The following is a 19,454-nucleotide window of genomic DNA, read 5'->3' on the forward strand; positions in this document are numbered from 1 at the left end:
GACCTCAAGAGACCAAAGGAGAGACTGAGGAAAGGAAGGAAGGATAGATGAAGCAGAGCGAGATCCACAGACATCAGCTTCCACCGATTCAACAACCAGAGGAAGAAGCAGATTGTGTTTGAATTTCGATAGATGCTGGTGTGGTGGATCTGGCATGCATGAAAACCTCCACCAAAGAGGAGAGCCGTCGACCCCAGCCAGGACAGAGCAAGCACAACCCCCCAGGGCCTCCCAGGCCACGGCAGCGCCAAGGGACAACCCCCGGGCACCCCAGGGGCCACCGGCCAGAACGCAAACTCAGGAGCCAGGAGCGCCCACCCCCCCACCCCAACACGGCCCGCGCACCCAACCCAACGCAGCAGAACGGGTCACGGTAGGCCCGCCAGGCACCCCACCGGCCCACAGCCCCCGCAACCCCCACGCCCCCCGCTCCCCCATCCCCCGAGGGCACCTGCGCCCACCCCACCTCCAGCCGCATTGGTGGGACGGAACACTGGGGGCTGAAGGGGAGATGGGAGCATCGGGGGACGGGTGGCACCCCGAACCCCAGGCCCAGCGGGGAAAGGCCCCGGTCGTCACGCCAGCGTACTTAGTGAAAGCTAACACTGTTACTGAGTTCACCAGCTCGCCTGGCGAACTCTACCCCTACACTGTGAATATGACCCCACCCAGTGTATATACAAGTGTGTGTGCGTGTGTGTGTGGGTGTGTGCGTGTGTGTGTGTGTGTGGGGTGCATTAAAATTGGACAGGAGGCACACCCGCCCACCGACGGGCATATGGAACCAGCCCGGCGGGGCGATAGGGATGTAGTATTTTTCATATACACAATACATCGACATCAGCCTATAAATACACTAGCCTATTTATTGATGCATGGATATATATTCTTTCACTATACACAATGCTGCTCACTATTCTTGCTGCTGCTCATGTTCAATAGAATTGTGTATACGCAAGATACTGCTGTATCTATCATGTACAATTGCCACATAAACTGTTGCTGTCATTCTGCTCAGTCACATTACCAGACTTTATAAATATGTGAAATAATGTTAATTATTTGACATAATTGTTGACATGTCCTATTACTGTCCACTTTGCTGCTGTAAAATCCGAATGTCCCCGTTGTGAGACAACGCTAAGGTCTGCTCTGTTCTATTTGATTATCTTCATACTTGGTACATTCTCCGAACAACGAGAACTTTATAGGCATCAAGGAAGGATCTGTCTTTTTCTTTTGCATTTGGTTTCAGGTAGGTTTACAATTATTGTCAATCAATGACGTCTTTTGGTTACTACTTACAGTAAATGAACCCTAGTGCAGAATCACTGCTGCATGCAATTGTGTTCAAATACTGTATTAGTGCTTTTTACTAATAAATTTAACTGTATTCACATTTTGACCAAGGTCGACAGTAGTTGATGCTTTCTAACAGCACATTTGTGTTACAGTAGTTTTCTGCTTTTTGTTTTCACAACGTTATGCAGACAGTTTTACATTAACCAAAAATCAGACACTGCAGCGTCATTGTATAATAAGCTTCAGTGATCCTTAACAGCCCTTGACGCAAAATACTTTGTTGCAGTCCATTTCACTCATTTCTTACTGAGGGAATATGTAATGGCAACTCTGTGATGCATTGAGGGGAGATGCTGCACAGAAAAGTCTCACAGAAAATGTATTTGTCTGCCTCCATGACATCTGTTGTTTGCTCAATAAGTCAACGTCATCTAATTGTTGGAGAGGCCTGCTACATAAGGTTATCATGTCTGAGTTGTGTTAGGCACAACAGTATTGAAGTTGTAGTCTCTCGGAGCCTGTTGTGTCCCGTGGTTACCGTTTGTGTGCGATGGGTCATGAACGCACCATCCACGTGCGTCAAGCACCGACTTGGACAGTGAACTTGAAGGGTAGCGGGGGAGGCAAGGGGGGCGGAGGAAGGAGGGAATATTACCAACACGCTTCAAGTTAAATTGGATTTATAAACGGGTGTCCGTCCACCCCTTCTCCTGACGCCTGCAATGATTGCCGCAAGTGTGAGTCCTTCACATCAAGACTGCACCAAGGACACTTCAAGTTAACCGTGATAAGAGCCAGCTTCTGCATTCTGCATCACCATGGACGTCGACGTGAAGACTATGAAAGATTCCGAGGGCGTGTATTCAGAAGTAAACGAAACGGCTGCTAGAGGCTCGTGTTTGAGACCCATTTGTGGATGCATCCCGCTTAAGTACCGCAATGAACTAATTGAACTTCTCAAACTGGCGGGACCAGTGGTAAGTTCCTTCCTTAAACGCCTGAATCAATACGAAGGTGTATTTGTCTTTGTTATATACAATATGAAGTGTTTGCACAAATTAGCCCTATTATATATATATATATAAAAAAAAAAAAGTTTCTTTCTAACATGCATAAAAACAGGGCTGGACTGGCCATCTGGCATACTGGCAGATGCCCGTTGGGCCGACCTATTTTGGGGCCGATGCAGTGCTTTTTAAGTGTTATTTTCCTACATTTTACCCCAACAGACTGACCCACAATTTAGAGGGAGCAGTCCCTTAATCAATTTCGAATATAGATAGCAAACTGTAATATCAATAAACATCAGTGGCAGAACTACATGTTAGGCAAGAGTCGTACTGGACCGGGTCAAAATGCCAGGGCCGATTTTTTGTGCCAGTCCAGCCCTCCATAAAAATAAGAGCATCTTACAGTAACTTGTAGGGGCGAAACAGCAACATTAACCATCAACAATACAAAAAAAAAAGGTGGGGGGGGTTTAGCGGGTACACAAATAATCAACACAACATATAGGTAATAGATAACCTGTTTACACATACATGTTGGAAAAGGAATAGAGAGAAACTATTCCCATATTTTTATTTTGTGATTACAGTATTGAGAAATAATAATTTCGATCAATAAATTGACAACACGTGCAGGCCTAACTAATATGTAGTTATCCATAATATTTTATTAATTTTCAATATATCACTTGGCTATCAATATAATAGTTCCTACATTCATTTTACTAAGCAATACTAAACAGTAAACACATGTTTTACTATAACAACGAGCTATTCATATAGTAGCCTATTTGTAATTAGAAATACAGTATTAGGTATAACCTTATCTTACAAAAAAAAGTTCAAATTACATATATGTACCTCTTTAAAATGTAAAATATATTTATTGTTTAACTGATTTATGGTTGGACATTAAGATCATGATTTAGTCTGTTTCATAGTTCTTCAATCTTGAGTATTTTAACTTCCCCCTAAAATTATAACCTTCCTCTTTTTCAATGAACACAAGAAAACATAGGAAAAGGAAAAAATTAAATCAATTGATGAGCTATGTCAGATGCTTTCTATGCTTATAATAACACATTGCATTTGTGTGGCTAGTTCTCAAGACAAGGCACAATGTGAACACAGAGATGTTGTTCTCAGCTAGCTCATTCACTGCCATTGACGGCTATAAACGTCAAAAATTTATTTGAACTATTTCTATTAGTTAAGAATTTTTTTCCACTTTTGTTAACAAGAGTATGAAAATGTACATTTAGAACAGATATAAAATTTGTGATTAATCGTGAGTTGACTAGTGAAGTCATGCGATTATTTACAATTAAAAATTTTAATTGCCTGACAAGATGATTATTAAAAATTAGGGGCGTCAGGCGATTATAATTTGTACTCGTAATTAAACGCATGACTTCAATAGTTAACTCATGATTAATCACAAATGTTATATCTGTTCTAAATGTACAATTAAAAAAATCTAGGTTTTCATGCTCTTGTTAACAAAAGTAGAAAAAAAAACATTAAACTAATAAAAATAGTTAAAAAGATTTTTTGACGTCTATAACCGTCAATGGCAGTGAATAAGCTAAGACTGATGATGGACGCTCAGAGCAGTGAGAGCTGGCAGGCTTTTTGCCAATGTCAAGCTGTCCGACCACAACGCTCACCTTTTCTCACGCACCGAATGATGCAAACACCACAGGAGCTTGTGCTGATGTGCTGATTTATGGACTGACCCACATTGAAGGCGAAAACTTGTCATTTGGGTTTGAAATATTGTACTATATATCTTTTGTGACACCAGTTGTATGTAGGAATGGGGATTTCTGTTTGTTTGCTATGATTGTATCAAAGATGAGTTGAGAACCCGTTTGTTAATGTTTCTTTTTCTGCCTTTGCATGAACTGTAGCCTACACTTGTGCACCAACATATGCGTTTTTCCAAATTAGTCGATTTTTTGCTTTGCAAATGTAAATCAAGCTTGGTCTTTTCCAGGTTTGGAAAATGCCTGCATAGGGGATGGCTACACATCGCGTTTACATTACTTGCCCAAATTAACCATCATAGACATACTATAGGTCGTCTTAAGCCTTATAAAAGATAGGTCTTATAAAAGCAACACAAACAAAACAATGACAATTGTCATATAATTGTTGATATATTTCGAGATTGTTATCGGTTCATGTAGAACGATCCGATCCGAAACGATTCAGTGGCCAGTGTGTCTTTGAAATAAATCCCTGGATACTCGACAGAACTCGTGACATTTCCTACATTCCTGATGTTTCCTGTAAGGGAATCGCGTAAAATCATTTATAGTCATTGATTAATTGTGTTCTCGTATTGCTTTGCAAGGGTTAAAAAAAAAGGGCTTATATGACTGTATATAGGCCTAAATGACAGTTTTATTTCCTTGAAAAGAGAGGTCACTAATGGCTAGAAACGAAGCACTGTAAAATTTCCACGAAGAAAAGCTTTCAGGAATCGTGTTAATAATACACAGAGAGCTAGTGAACAAGTGAACAAAGCTGCTGTTTGTAACACGTGAGGCTTGAGACAGCGTACACTAGTTGACGTCTCTCTCTTCTCTAAAAAAAAGTTTCTCCCCTTCGCTTTCAAAAGCTTTAAATAGTTATGTGACAGTCGCACTTCGTGCTTTCAGCATGACCACTTTACACAGTTTCTTAACCACTACACTCCACTTTACACTCACACTTGATTTCTGATGAGCAATGTGTGGCTCACAATGACATCTCTATGTTAGCGTCTAGCGAGCTAAGCTAAACTCGCTTAAAAACTTTCAACATGATCTGAGGCGCTCCATGTAAAGTCTGCCATGCATGAATCCAATGTGTTATTTCCTAGTTCTGATACAATGGATTGATTACCTTTTGAAATGATTTTAAATGAACATATTTCATCCGGAAGTCCAATTTGTCGAGGATGAAGCGCTATGACCTCACTTTAAAAAAAACAGTATAACACATTATTTATTGTATTTTTCTCCTGCAGATAATTTCCCAGATGATGATCTTCATGATCAGTGTCGTCAGCATGGTGTTCTGCGGTCATCTGGGGAAAACAGAACTCGCAGCCGTGTCGTTATCGATTGCAGTAAGTACAATTTCTCAACTGTGGTACAGGTCATTAGGGCTGGGAATCTGACTGGGACTGTCTCACGATTTGATTTGATTCCGATTTTTGGGTCTGCGGTTCGATTCAGAATCGATTATCGATTCTGAACGATTTTAGATTAAAAATTATTTGATTGACAATGACTTCTGCTTCAATTTATAGATATGCAAAGAATTGTCATGATCTACTCTAGTCTGACTCGCTAAAGCTAATTAGCGCGCTACTCATGGCACTTTTATCACTCAAAAGAACGACTATTCATACAAAACGCTTCAGGAATGTATACAGAGAAGCATCTTAACATCCTACACTGCAAAAAACATTTTTTATTTTTTTTTATGGAATAACTTGATCATTAATTTTTGCTTCTATGTGGCTACAATTTAACAGTGTATCAGAACTAGCGGAACCACGCTGCCCGCAGTGGCCAAATCGTGTACAGCATGACCAGTGCTCCCAATAAAGGCACACACAAACAAGGGCAAGACAGTATAAAATAATTGAAATAAATCAATTTTGGGACATTTAAAATAGATTCTGAATCATACTAAATGAGAATCGCGATTCTTATGAGAATCGATTTTTTGGCACACCCCTACAGGTCATGTTTACAAATACGCTAACACTTTGGTAGTTTTTTTGGTGCTCAAGAGTGGGAAAAACTGTATTCACAAAGTACACATCTAACTTTCGTCAACCTGCTATTTAAACTCTGCGTGAAACAAACAATATGATTTTTAAAATTTATGGCATTTATTTTTAATCACAACCATTCCTTATATCCTACTATTTCTATTGAGCTACTCTATGTCAAAATGACTGTTATGTAAAGGGTCACATTAACGTAGCACAGTCCTCAATCTGTATGTTCCTTTGACAATGTCTCTAATTGCAGGTGGTTAACGTGACTGGTCTTTCCATTGGGACTGGATTATCATTAACTTGTGATACCCTCATATCTCAGGTAGTGTCCTCAACAAAGATTGCACTTGTACTTTATATTATTGATATAGAAACAGAACCACTTTGACTGGGCTTTTATATTGTCTGGGTTTCCAACGAAAAACAGTTGAACACTAATCTTTTGTATCAAGTTAGTTTACCTTTCATCTATCAAAACTGTAAATTGGTGTTTCCTAACACTGCTTATTTGACTCTGCCTTTGGGTAGACCTATGGGAGCGGAAACCTGAAGCGTGTGGGGGTGATCCTTCAGAGGGGGGTTCTGATTCTACTGCTGGCTTGTTTCCCCTGCTGGGCTGTTCTCATCAACACTGAACCTCTTCTCATCGTAGCCAAACAAAGCCTTGAGGTCGCCAGGTAAGTCACTATTTAAACTGCAGCATCCATTGGAAATTTGGAAAGAGGCTACTGCTCACAATAATAATAATACAAATTATAATAGTAATAATTGTTTGTTATTATTATTATTGTACCTTTACTATTATTAGTAGTAGTAGTTGTGGAAGTATCATATACAGTACATAAAACCCATATTTGGAAATTATATCCAAATTAAAATTTCCAGGTCAAAATACACGCATTATTACTGTAATGTACAAGAAAATAATATGTTCAAGTATGTTTCCAAGCCAAAATTTGACATGGAAATTTGTGTGTTGCATAGTCTGTCCCAACTTTATGTGAAGATCGCCATGCCTGCTCTTCCGGTGAGGTCACCTTCGTCCCTGTGTCCGTGAGTTACAGTACGAGACTAAACAAACAATCGTGTAACATTATGACATCCTCTTTCAGGCGGCATTCATGTACCAGCTGCAGGGGAGATATCTTCAAAATCAGGTTCCGTGTAGCAACAAAATATCATTGATATGAAAGTTTATAACACATAAATAATAAGTTAGCAAGTGTGTGTGTGTGTGTATTTTTTTCCCCAGGGAATTATTTGGCCACAGGTCATAACCGGTGCAATTGGAAACATCTTAAATGCAGTTATCAATTATGTTTTCCTCCATATTCTGCATTTGGGAGTTGCGTAAGTTCTCCTGAATCATTTTTTTTATGGTATTAGTAATTTATTTAGAAAAACAAATATAATGTGTATATGTTTTCCTAGTATAGTGAAGACAGAATACTAATATAACAGTTCAAATGAATGATTCATTGTCATTATAGTCCCTATTAAGTAATACACTTTCTACTTGCCAAATTTCAAATGTATCTATAATTTTCAGGGCATTTAGTTTGGCATTTTTGTTGTTGGACACCACTCTATGGATGGCACTATTGAACCCATTTCCGTCCTTGCTATTTATTCATTGCTTTGTTTAGACTACAATACTTGATCAGTTATGATACAAATCCAGATCAATAAAGACGTTTCTAGTTTAAAATCACCTGTCGGAAAGTGAATAGTTCAAATGAAATGAATGTTTTTTGCTATGTTTAAATCCTGCTGTGTTTGTTTTTGTTGTAGTGGTTCTGCCGCAGCCAATTCAATCTCACAGTATGTACTGGCTGTGGTCTTATTTGTTTATATTTCCTGGAGGGGGTTGCACAAAGCCACATGGGGAGGTCAGTTGCCTTCTCACTCACCATAAACCTGATCACGAACGAACGATTAGCGTTTCTTTATTATTCATTTTCCTCTCTAGTTGCTCTATTTCATTTGTACCTTTGTGGTGAAAGTCCAAATGTGTAATGTTTTAACAAAACTGCAAAACAATGCAACAGATAAGAGAGGTGATGACTCGGTTTCATTATTTTCCTATCAAGAAGCACGTTTATGTGTCTTAAGAATGTTTACCATAGATTATTTACTACACATATTCAGTGATTACGGGTGAATTCATTCATTTGAGTACATGTGCGAGATCAATTTGAATCGATAAATTAATCCGAATGCTTACAAATCTTATGGTTATAACACATAACATACCCCAAAATGTAATGTTTTTAAAAAGTGGGTTTGACAGACAGATCTGTGATCCACAGGGTGGACAGTGGACTGTTTACATGAGTGGGGACCCTTTGTCAAGCTGGCCATCCCGAGCATGCTCATGCTTTGTCTGGAGTGGTGGCTGTTTGAAGTCGGAGGATTCATTGCCGGAATCATTAGTGAAGCAGAGCTGGGAGCTCAGTCCATTGCATATCAGCTCACAGTTGTAGCTTACATGGTAACTGAAATTTAGTTCATCTAAATTAGGGGTGGCCAACTTGATTGACATCAAAAGCACACAACAAATGGATGCCCGCAGTACCACAAAAACAGTATCTTACAGTATTCGACACTAGACACAATAACTACACTTGCCCAATATACCTACAATACATTTTGGACGTATCCATCGTTAAGTGTGTAAAAGCAAGCAATTTTATCCCCCTCATCAATGTAAGGTCACACACATTTTAATTTTAATTAATTTTTTTTTAATCAGGGCTGAGAGGGAAAAAAAGGGGGAGATATATTTGTAATACAGAAGAAATAGGGCCTACAAGGAGCTAGGCTAACTGTTAGCTAATCTAACAATTACATTGTGGTGAATGACAGCATAGGATAGTGTAACAGAAGAACAAATAGAATGAGCTAGCCAGGCTAACTGTTAGCTTATCTAGCAATTAAAATTTGGTGAATGACAAGATAGTGTAGCACTAGAAGAAGAAATAGAAGGTGCTAGGCTAACTGTTAGCTCATCTAGTAATTACATTGTGGTGAATGACATGGGAGATACTGTATGTAATACTCAAGACAACCGGTTGCTTCTCAATTTGTGTACGGCAACAGCAAAAGTATCAGGTACTTCCTTATTGGCAACTGTTATATTTAATGTTACAATTACAATAATGAGTTGTGGTTTTGCTAACCCATGTGTCCACACACAGAAGGATTTGTCATTGAAACTATTGAACAGGTTTAACATTTACGATTAAATGGGATGGAAAAAAACAAGTCTGTATCTCTTAGTAACATTTTACCTGTTAACGTTATGCTTGAAATATATATTTTTTGTCACTTAATATTTACATCAAGTGAAATTTAACACAGATGTCTAGAGTAGCAGACTCACTTTAAAATATATATACTATTGCTACCTTTCAATAAGAAAATAATCATATTATCAAAATGTTTGAAAACAACATTATCTTGGGTGGCAGTACCAAATATGCTAAAATCAAATTAAAAATGGACTGACTGACAGACGAGTTGCATCTCATGAACCTTGTGTTGGCCACACCCTGATCTAAACAGTTTTTTTTTCCTTCTCATTTGGTATTCAGAATTGCTCATATGCATTTCTATACATTCTACCTTTGCAGTTCCCACTTGGAACTTCTGCTGCTGCTAGTGTTCGAGTTGGGAACGCTCTTGGTGCAGGAAACATTGAGCAAGCCAAGCTGTCTAGCAAAGTTTCCATCGTCTGTGCTTGTAAGTAATGCTGAAACCTTACATTTGCATTTGTTTAGCAACAAGAACATGGTCGAAAACACTGCTAAATTGTACAGGGACCACATGGCATGCAGTAGGTAGATAACTGAAATAGCCCATATAGCGTCCTTGGGCACATAATAATAAATTATTAAAGCTGATGTAGTGTTCCACAGTTAGAATGAACTTCCACATCATACCTCCTGGAATGAAGTTTGACTGATTGCCGAACTTCCCAAAGGAAAATGTTATTGCTCAAAGCTTGCTCGTCTATGTCTCGTGAGACAAATTTGAGAATCTCACCACAGTCACATTTTACGTTTCTCATTTGTTTCTCCTAAAATTCACTAGGAGAAATAAGGGAGACATTGCAATAATAGAGGGGAGTCAAACGTGAGACTTACTGGAGTTACCTTGGAAATCTCCAAGGAGAAAATGAGCAATACTGAGATACTATTGAGCAAAATATATATATATATAAAAAAAAAACTTTATTGCTCAAAGCTTATATTTAAAATCAACACCAAAGGCAAATGTATTAAATTCATTGCCAAAGGCAAAAATCAACGACATTTTTGCTTGAATTCTAGTTTTGAAAGCTTAAATTGTAGTTGCAGTTGTTTTTTTAAAAAGCATTTTTGTTATTTTATTTTGTTATTGAAAAGTTTTTTTCAATTTTAGTTTTACTTAACTAAAACAACCTAGGTAAGGACGCAAACGTATAGTCATTTGGCTTTATAATTCTATAGATAATGACAGACAAATTAATTTCCATTTTGGGATGAATAAAGTGTTCTGGATCCAACTTAATCATAATATTCTTTATTAAATTCACAAACAAAGCACTGAATAAAAATAACTTGAAAAAGTCAAATTTTATAGACAATTAATGTAACTAAAATTATCATTATACAAACAACAACAATGAACATCAAAAATGAAAATGTAACCTTTATTCAATCATCCTCGTGCAGTGTTAGGAGAAGTTTCTGTATGACGGTAGTTGTGTGTTGGGAAGATCCAAAAACCTCTCTGAACAATTCAACTACATGAGGGTGAATGGATAAAAGTATAATTTTTGGCTAATTATGCTTTTAACTACAAAGTGAAACAGATACTGTATCTGCCTCCTAACATTAATAAGTATATTAATAAGTCTATTTTAAAGCTATTTTATTTAAAGATTTTAAATAAGTTTTTTTTTTTTACATGACAACAAATGTTAATGAAGGCTTTCTTAATCTTACTTTTTTCAACTGGTGCCCATCCTTTCATTATGCTACAGCGCATGATGCAAGCTGTAAAAATAAAAGAAAGCACAAATTACAAATGGCATAATTTGTAACAGCAGTTACCACGACCGTATTGAGAGCTCTTTAATTCCTGATATCACAAAAATCACATTGTAATATGATATCTCTATGATTCACACCAATTTAGTTACATTTTGAGGACATTTCAACAAGCAAAACATTAGTGTAAATGAAGCAATGTGATACATTGGGTTCTATTGAGAGGTATTGCCAAATTTAGGCAGGATGAGAGTCACAGAGATTTTGGCAAAAAAAAGTGTTCATAAATGACTATATTTTATTTGTCCTTGTAAATGGTAAATCGACGCCTTCTTAAAATAATTCCAAAAATATTTTTTCCAGATTTGTCTGGAAACAAAAAAATTAACCATTTGCATCATAAGGAGATTTTGGTCAAATGTGTACACTGTAAACATGGATAGGTAGGCCCTACGTAAAAATGAGAGTAAAAAAAAAATGGAGCATTTAGAAAGAATGTAATTTTAAATACTTAAAATATATATTTATCTCGCTTCTTAAATTTGCAATTGAATTATATTGTATATTTTAACTGGCCAAAATAACTATATTAGTTCTAAAAATCCAAAATGTGTCTTTTAATAAATAAAGGCATGTAAAAGTGCAACATTACAATTGCTTGCATTTTTATTGAACATATGGCCCAAGTGAATCATAGTGTAGTGTGTACATTCCTCAGTGATGTCATGAAACAAAAAAATCAGCCTTACTGTTATCTTCCTCTTCTCGGTGGTGTGTGTTTCAGGTGCTCCCCAGCATGTTTGCAACCTTTCTGTTTACCTTTAGAATTGAACACTGCTGATCAGAAAACAAAAACAATGTTGGAATATTTATGATGATTGGATCTTTAAATAAGAGATGAACAGAACAATGACATGAGGAAAACTTACCAACTACAGACATTTCCCTTTCCTCGTCTTCGACCCCAAGCTCCATTAAAAGGTTTAACTGTCATTGCCTAAAACAAGCAGAAGACCGTAATAAACATTTTAAGGCGAGGTGCAATTTGAATACTGCGTTTTTTGATTATCATAGTTAGTAGTTATTATTACTCACAAGTTAAATTACCTATTGGTCTGGGTGCACTGTTGTTGAGCTGTAACTGTGTTTGTGGTTTTGGAAAAGGGAGTTGTACACCTAAACAATATCAACAACACAGCATGTAAGTTTCAAACATACTGTAAAAGACAGCAATACAGCATCATCAAAGTTAGGTAGTGTTCAGAATCATTTACCTGTTCTGCTCTCCTGGATTTTATGGCCAGAACATTTTGGGAAAAGAAAAAAAACATTCACAGCCTGAAACCTGAGCACAATTGACATTATATTAATATGTTATGTCATATTATGAACTTTGAAAACATACCAACATTGCCTTAAAATGTTCCTCTTTGCCACATTTGTCTTCATGGGTAAGACCTGCGCATCTTCTTCCTCCCCATTAAGCCTGTGTAAAGTTACATCCCTGTCACTAGTTTAAACACTTGGATGTGGTGGAAGTTAGTTTACCTCAGCTCTCTTTGGATTCATCTAATACTTTGTGGGTGTTTGTTCACCTGACTGTTTATTTTTTATGGAGTTGACATCAAGCTCAGGACAAGGTACATCATGCCTTCCAAGTTTGGATAAGTAGCGAATTAATAATTAGCCATCTTGCTTTGAAGACGCTGCGACCACCCGTACGTCACGCGGCTTGTCAAAACTGTACCAACAACCTGTACATGAAAATAAAATATATTAAAAGCAACAAAGTACAACATCTACATATTTGTTATATTATAGTGTGAAACTAATGCAATGTTCATCATTAGCTCAATAATTAATATAAAGATTCTTACTTGCCTCACCAACTGAAAAACCTGCTGCATGACAGATGACACCTTTCTGCTTAGTTCCCTGATGAAAGGAGTTACAGTGAGAAGAAAAACAAGTTACAGATAAACTTTGTTAATACATTTCAACACCATTACACTTAATTTATTTGAAAAACTAAACCTAACAACATGTAACATATTCTACTATTGTTATTCAATGTTCTGTCTTCAACTGTTGTGATAGCATGTTAAAAATAACTTAAATAAGCTTTATTCATGTTCTTAAGCACTCATGTCCCATTTCAGTGCAGTTGGTTCGCTTACTAGCATATATTAGCATCACAGTTCTCCTTGCTTTCTATGCTAATAGATGATTAGCAACTTAGCTTCAACGTTTAGGATGATTCTGAATGATTTCTTCAGTCAAACCACCTCTAAAGACCATGTATGCTAAGCTACAGGAGTGAAAAATGAGAGTGATACACATTCTGTTTGTTTTATGTTATGTTGTTACGTTTTTAATGCACATTTTACCAAACTGAAACACTGCCACCTTTGGATTCCCGCTCACAGCCACAGACTCAAAAGCAAAGCACAGCTGTTGGCAAGTCGAGATTCTTCTTCTACGCTGTGTGTGTGTGTGTGTGTGTGTGTGTCTGTCTGGTTAGAAACATGTCGCGCCACTGGTGGTGTGACTGTGAAACTGCGATCCAACTTATATATTATTCATTTATTTGCTATTTGTTTCATTAAATTGAAGCAAAACTCTGGTCAGATGGAAAAGATTGTCTCGACAGCACCTCACTAAATATTATGGCATTAAAAGAATAACTACTGAGGAAAATTCTAGATAACCACAAACAGCAATGTCTGTGTCCAATAGACAAGACCAAAATGTATATATTGTGAAGCTATAAAATATCACATGTAAAACGAAAGGGAAATATACTTACTTTTGAATCACAACAAAAATTGGTGACTGTTGTTTACCTTTGAAGAACTTCTTACCGGCACGTGACATGTACATACTTTGCACATTTAAGTACAATAAATACAAAGTCTGATTGTTTGAGCAGAAACTATTGATTGGACCTGAAAACAAAATTAACATAAAACTAACACTGTCAAATAGCAATAGTGTTTTTAGCATGGAGCATGCAATTACAAAAAACAACAACACTCCTCCAGAAGAAGTTGAAAGTGAAACTATATCACACGGCTAATAATTGATTACCTTTTTCTGAATAAGGTTAAACTGTATTTTCATGATATGCAATTGCAGTTCTGATTCAGCAGAGCCATCCTCATTTTGTTGTTCCCCAGAAACAAGTGTTTTTTTTACTGTCTTTAAAATATTTTTTGAACTGGACATTAAGTAAGTAATATACAGTATAATATATCAGATATACAAGATAAATATGATATATATATTTATATATAAAGTATAAAATATATAAGTTAGCGTTGTATAGTATAACTATAGAGCTAATAGTACAAACAAATTGACGAGACGACCTGGACAAGACACAAGCGGTGAACTGAGAAACACTAAGAAATATGTGAGACCTTATTGAGATATCATCTAAAACTCCAAAGGAGACTAATTTGAGATTAGGTGCATGGCATTGCTCCTGAGAAAAAAGATGAGACACAGAAGCAACACACCTTAGTCTCAGCTTGGTCTTACACCAATCTCATTGTTGTCTAGGAGAAGTAAATGAGACATGTTTGAGATCTCAAACATGTCTCATTTGTCCATTTCGTTTCCTCTGGGTTGGTTCTCCAGAACTGAAAAATGGAGTCTGAGTAGTCTGATCCAATGCATTTCCTGGCTCAATTAGAATTGGTATTTAAACATCATCATGCTGTTTTTGATTTTGACTCCACGAGAGCAAGAGAAGACTAGGTGAAAATCCCCAACTTTATATGAGTAGTCTATAGTTGTTGTCAATTAAGGTTAGCAAACTTAGCAGACTTCAACATCCTAACGTGTCAGACAGTTTGCCAGAACTTCTTTGAGGCCAAAATTCTGGCATGACTAACACCAACCAACTGTGGACCCAGGTGCAAACCATGGCTATAAATACCTCAATATCATCATGATTTTATCTCTCCCCAAAATGAAAAAAACCGTCACTAATGGGAATCGGCCAGCTAAAGTAATGCTAAAGTAATGCTAATTCAGATCCAGCTAGCTTGCTGACTGAACGGCTGTTACAGGAATCAGAACAGAAAAGAAGTTTGATCGATCTGTATCGTCAGTCTAGCTTAATAACTTTGGAACAGCTGTTTTCAGCATTTCTCATTCTTGATCTGTTGTCTTTAATGCAAACATGATGTGTTACTCTTGTTGTTTGTGTTTTTTTTCCATTGCAGTCATCGTGGCCTGTTTTGTTGGATCTAGCATCACCATCTCCAGGAGTGTAATTGGTTACATTTTCACCGCAGAGCAGTGAGTTTTATCGCTATTGATCAGCTGAAATAAATCACTCACTTTTAAATGTTGGATATTTTGTGATGTCACTTTTAATGTTAATTTTTAACACAACCACAACTTGCAGCTTTTTTTTTATTTTTTATATATATCTTGGTGTACGTGCAGTGGTTCTCAAAACAACATAGCTCGTCAAGTACCATTATAGGCATAGTAGAACCAATAGTGTTCATCAAAAACGTAAAAGAGGTTTTATTACTTTAAGGTATATTTAATATTATGCACAATTTGAATATTATCATGCACTTAAATATGGAGGAGTGAGCGAAATTGTCTTTAGAGAAGAAGTCAACTCAAAAATGTTCTTTACAATATGTTCTATACAGCCCCACTAGTCTAAACACAGCATTCTGATTATTATATTGCACTTGTGGATGGATATGAGTTATGCAATAAAATCCACCCATTTTTGTCCATCTCAGAGGGCGGCCATTTTACCACTTGCTGTTGACCCAAAATGACATCACATTGCTTAAAGGCTCAGGACACGTCCAATTATGGCTCACTTCTTCTTCTTTTTTTTTTTAAAGCTCACGTACGTACCAACAGACGTCGGGAGAAAGGCACACTAGGCTGCGACTTCGACTGGTCGCTAGTCACAGGCACACACAGACAAACAACCGCTCACACTGCTATTGATAAGTACTGAAATAAAATTCCGGCATGGGTCCAAATGTTTTATACAGAAGTTTAATATGGATTGGTTAGCAGATACATCTGGAGGTTAACGGTTTGAATCTCAGCATGGTCACATCAATACAGGTTGAAGTCACATCACACAACTGTTGGTCAGTACAATGTAAACAAGTGCGTGCGGGGGAAACAATGACAGAAGTCCCAAACTCAAGACTGTAGCTAGGGAAGATATTTTGATGGCTCTTATGTACAATGGAGTATTTTTGACGTCAGCACCTCATTGAGTCTTGCTTTTCTGTAGCTGGAATGTTAATATTGTATCTCATCTCATCATATTTGTGTCATAACTTCACCTTTTCCTCCAGAGACATTTTGACAAGAGTTTACGATGTCCTGATTGTTTTCGTCTTCCTCCATATTTTTGATGCTGTTGCGGTGAGAAAAATATATATCTGACATTCGAGGATAACTTGAAAGTGTGCTTTGTATAAACGTGCAACGGTCGCCGCAGGGTGTGAGCGGAGGTATAATCCGAGGAGCCGGCAAACAAAAGGTCGGTGCGCTATGTAACCTGGTGGGACACTACTTCATCGGCTTTCCCATTGGCGTGGCCTTAACCTTTGCGGCAAACATGGGCATCGTCGGTAAGACTTGCATGTTCTGCAATCCAAATGTGTCAGATGAGATTCAGGAACGCCGCTCTTGGTTCTTTTACAGGACTTTGGACAGGACTGACCGTCTGTGTGTTAATGCAGGCTATTTTCTTCCTCATATATTTGTACAAACTTGATTGGAAAAAGGCTGCTGTAGAGGTGTGTAACTAAATTCCCTGAAAACACAAGTGTGACGTAATTCAAGAGGTTTTTGTCTTAATAATATATTTGAATGTCTTTGATCAGGCTCAAATTAGATCCGGCGTCGAGGTCACCTTTGAAAACACGATTAAGATGGAAGATTGCAAACCAGGTAAGTGTACAAACAATGTCAACATTTCATACAATACACATTGGATGAAATGATTGAATGATGTTCAATTTTAAAAAAAACACACACATCTTATTTTTTTTAATTTATTATTTATTTATTTTTTAACACAAATGGCAGTATTGTTGTTACAATATATTTAGCACCAGAAATGCGAATCAGTGTATATTTTATAAGTTGAATGTTTTCAAATGTTTAAGTCAGGGGTGTCCAAACTATTGCTTTTTGCGGCCCGCCATCCATCTTTCGTGTCGTAAAAATGACATTTGACACGGCCATCAAGGCTAGTTGATCAGAAAGGGTAAAAGTGGGCTTAGCGTGAAGTGAGGGTGTTGAAAAAATAAGTGCCACTACTGGTAATAAATTGGTTCATATACTGTAGAAATGTTCTATATATGCAAAGATACAATTGAATTATTTATGACTAAAGTAACACAATTTCTCAAAACACGGTGGCGAATAAAGATAATTCAATTGTAGTGAGTGTAGGGGTGGATCTAGTCTAGATAGATAGATAGATAGATAGATAGATAGATAGATATAAAGATAGAATAAAAACAGTACACGCCTGCTTGATTGATTGCAATGTGTAATAAATTAATATCAAATAATTTCTAAGTGGCCCTTGCATCCTTCAATTTTTCTGTATGAGGTCCTCAAAGAAAAAAGTTTAAGTCAAATTGAATGCGTATAAAGAGGCCAGATAACCTACAAGTCTTCTATTGACAGTATGTTTCTTTTAAACATGAATACAACATAAGACAAATAATGATGTTCAAACATTCCCTGCCCAAAATACATCTCAACAAATAAACAAATCAAAGTTACTTAAAATTGAACAAATAGTGAAGGAAAAAGTAATGTAAAGAGTCAAATCCCTGTATAATTATTTATTGTTGAAAGCGTGAAGGGACCAAAAAAGAAATCATTATGTACTTTTTAAAATTAATCGATTATCAGAATTTAACTGTCAAATTAAAAAAAACTATATTGGCTGGCCTCATAAATATCACAAGCGACATGCAAGCAAAGAAGTAGCTGGGCAAAACAATCACTAAAAGTAGACAACCAAGCATGCTTTCATTTACACACCATGGAGGTGAGTATGGAGATTCTGAGACCACATTAAAAAGTAAAGTTGACCGTTAAGTTGCAACTGCACATACTTGGATGTTGGACAGCAAATGGATCGATATCTGATTCTGGAGTGTCATTACTGTACGGTATATTGAGAAATTCCATTATGTGATATATCGTGATCTGAACATTTTGTCCCTGCCCTAGTACAAACAGAAACATGTTTTTGTCGGTCAAGTGTGAGTAAAACTAAAGTTGCATTATTCAATCTACAGACTCAAACACGGGCCAGGCCCCTGCGGCCAGGTGTGAGAGCTCTGCGGAGGACCAGCATGAACGTGCGACCACCACAGTCGACCATGTTCTCACCGTCACACAGCTGCTTTTACGGCGGGGCTTGATTTTACTTGTCTCGGTTCTCATCCTTGTAGCTGGAATCTTTGCCAGTCACTTCCTTGTCAAACTCCTGAAATGATCAATCGCGTTGGTTTGGACCTGACAGTCATCAAGCGAACACGGGAAGAGACATAAGTGGTTCTGTTTTAGTTGCTTCTAATATAAAGTGATCTTTTTGTTTTGAGTGAATCGTCACGATCAGACCAACTGTCATAATGGTCTCAATAAGTATGTAAAATTAATTACTAATGTTAATTTTGCACCTTTGTACTTTTTTTTCCCCCCATGATTGACGGGCCAATGATTGCAAGAATAGTGACTGGAAAGCCATGCACGTGTTAGAAGGTGGGACTTAAACAAAAACAAAGCACTGCAAATGTTGAATACATGCTGACTGAGCAAAAAGACGAGCTGTGTGAAGGTAGGGGTTTTTGATACAAGTACTGTTTCTTTTTTTATGTTCACTTTTACCCCAGATATGATGGCTATTTTCCAATTCTTTACACACTATTGTGCATAATCATTTGAAAAGTATATTTTGTTGTCACGATCATATTCTACAAAGTCCAGATGACTGTAGATGCTGACATAACTGTTTTTGATATTAAAAGGCCATTATACAATACAGTGTCTACATAATGTTCTTTACAATAGTACTTAACTTTATTTGCACCTGTGGTTAGGAAAGGAAACATGTGACAGAGTCTCTATAGCTGGAAGGCACCCGTGCAGTCAGCGAATGCTCCTTGCCAGCAACCTCTGAAAATATCCTCACTCTCCTTTATTACCGCCCAATTCCTCTCCTTTTGGCCATTGGCTTCTTTTTTGAAGATTGTGCCATATTTTTGTGGTTCAATAAAAATAACACAGGTCGGGTGTCACTAGGTTTTATAG

General features: G+C 37.2%; 1 protein-coding gene across 1 annotated transcript; it reads left to right on the forward strand.

Moving 5' to 3' along the window:
• Positions 1-1,952: 1,952 nt before the first annotated feature.
• LOC147170214 (multidrug and toxin extrusion protein 1-like) lies at positions 1,953-19,183 on the forward strand. The gene is made up of 16 exons (XM_086083216.1): positions 1,953-2,279; positions 5,323-5,424; positions 6,341-6,409; positions 6,616-6,764; positions 7,072-7,114; positions 7,200-7,244; positions 7,340-7,437; positions 7,879-7,976; positions 8,397-8,578; positions 9,720-9,828; positions 15,350-15,425; positions 16,469-16,538; positions 16,615-16,747; positions 16,821-16,915; positions 17,003-17,069; positions 18,440-19,183. The coding sequence occupies exons 1-16, from the start codon at positions 2,121-2,123 to the stop codon at positions 18,637-18,639; spliced, it is 1,695 nt and encodes a 564-aa protein (XP_085939342.1). The 5' UTR covers positions 1,953-2,120; the 3' UTR covers positions 18,640-19,183.
• Positions 19,184-19,454: the final 271 nt, after the last annotated feature.

This window comes from Leptonotus elevatus, chromosome 8 (genome assembly GCF_054856555.1).
Source record: "Leptonotus elevatus isolate MCC_2025b chromosome 8, RoL_Lele_1.0, whole genome shotgun sequence".
Classification (NCBI taxonomy): domain Eukaryota; kingdom Metazoa; phylum Chordata; class Actinopteri; order Syngnathiformes; family Syngnathidae; genus Leptonotus; species Leptonotus elevatus.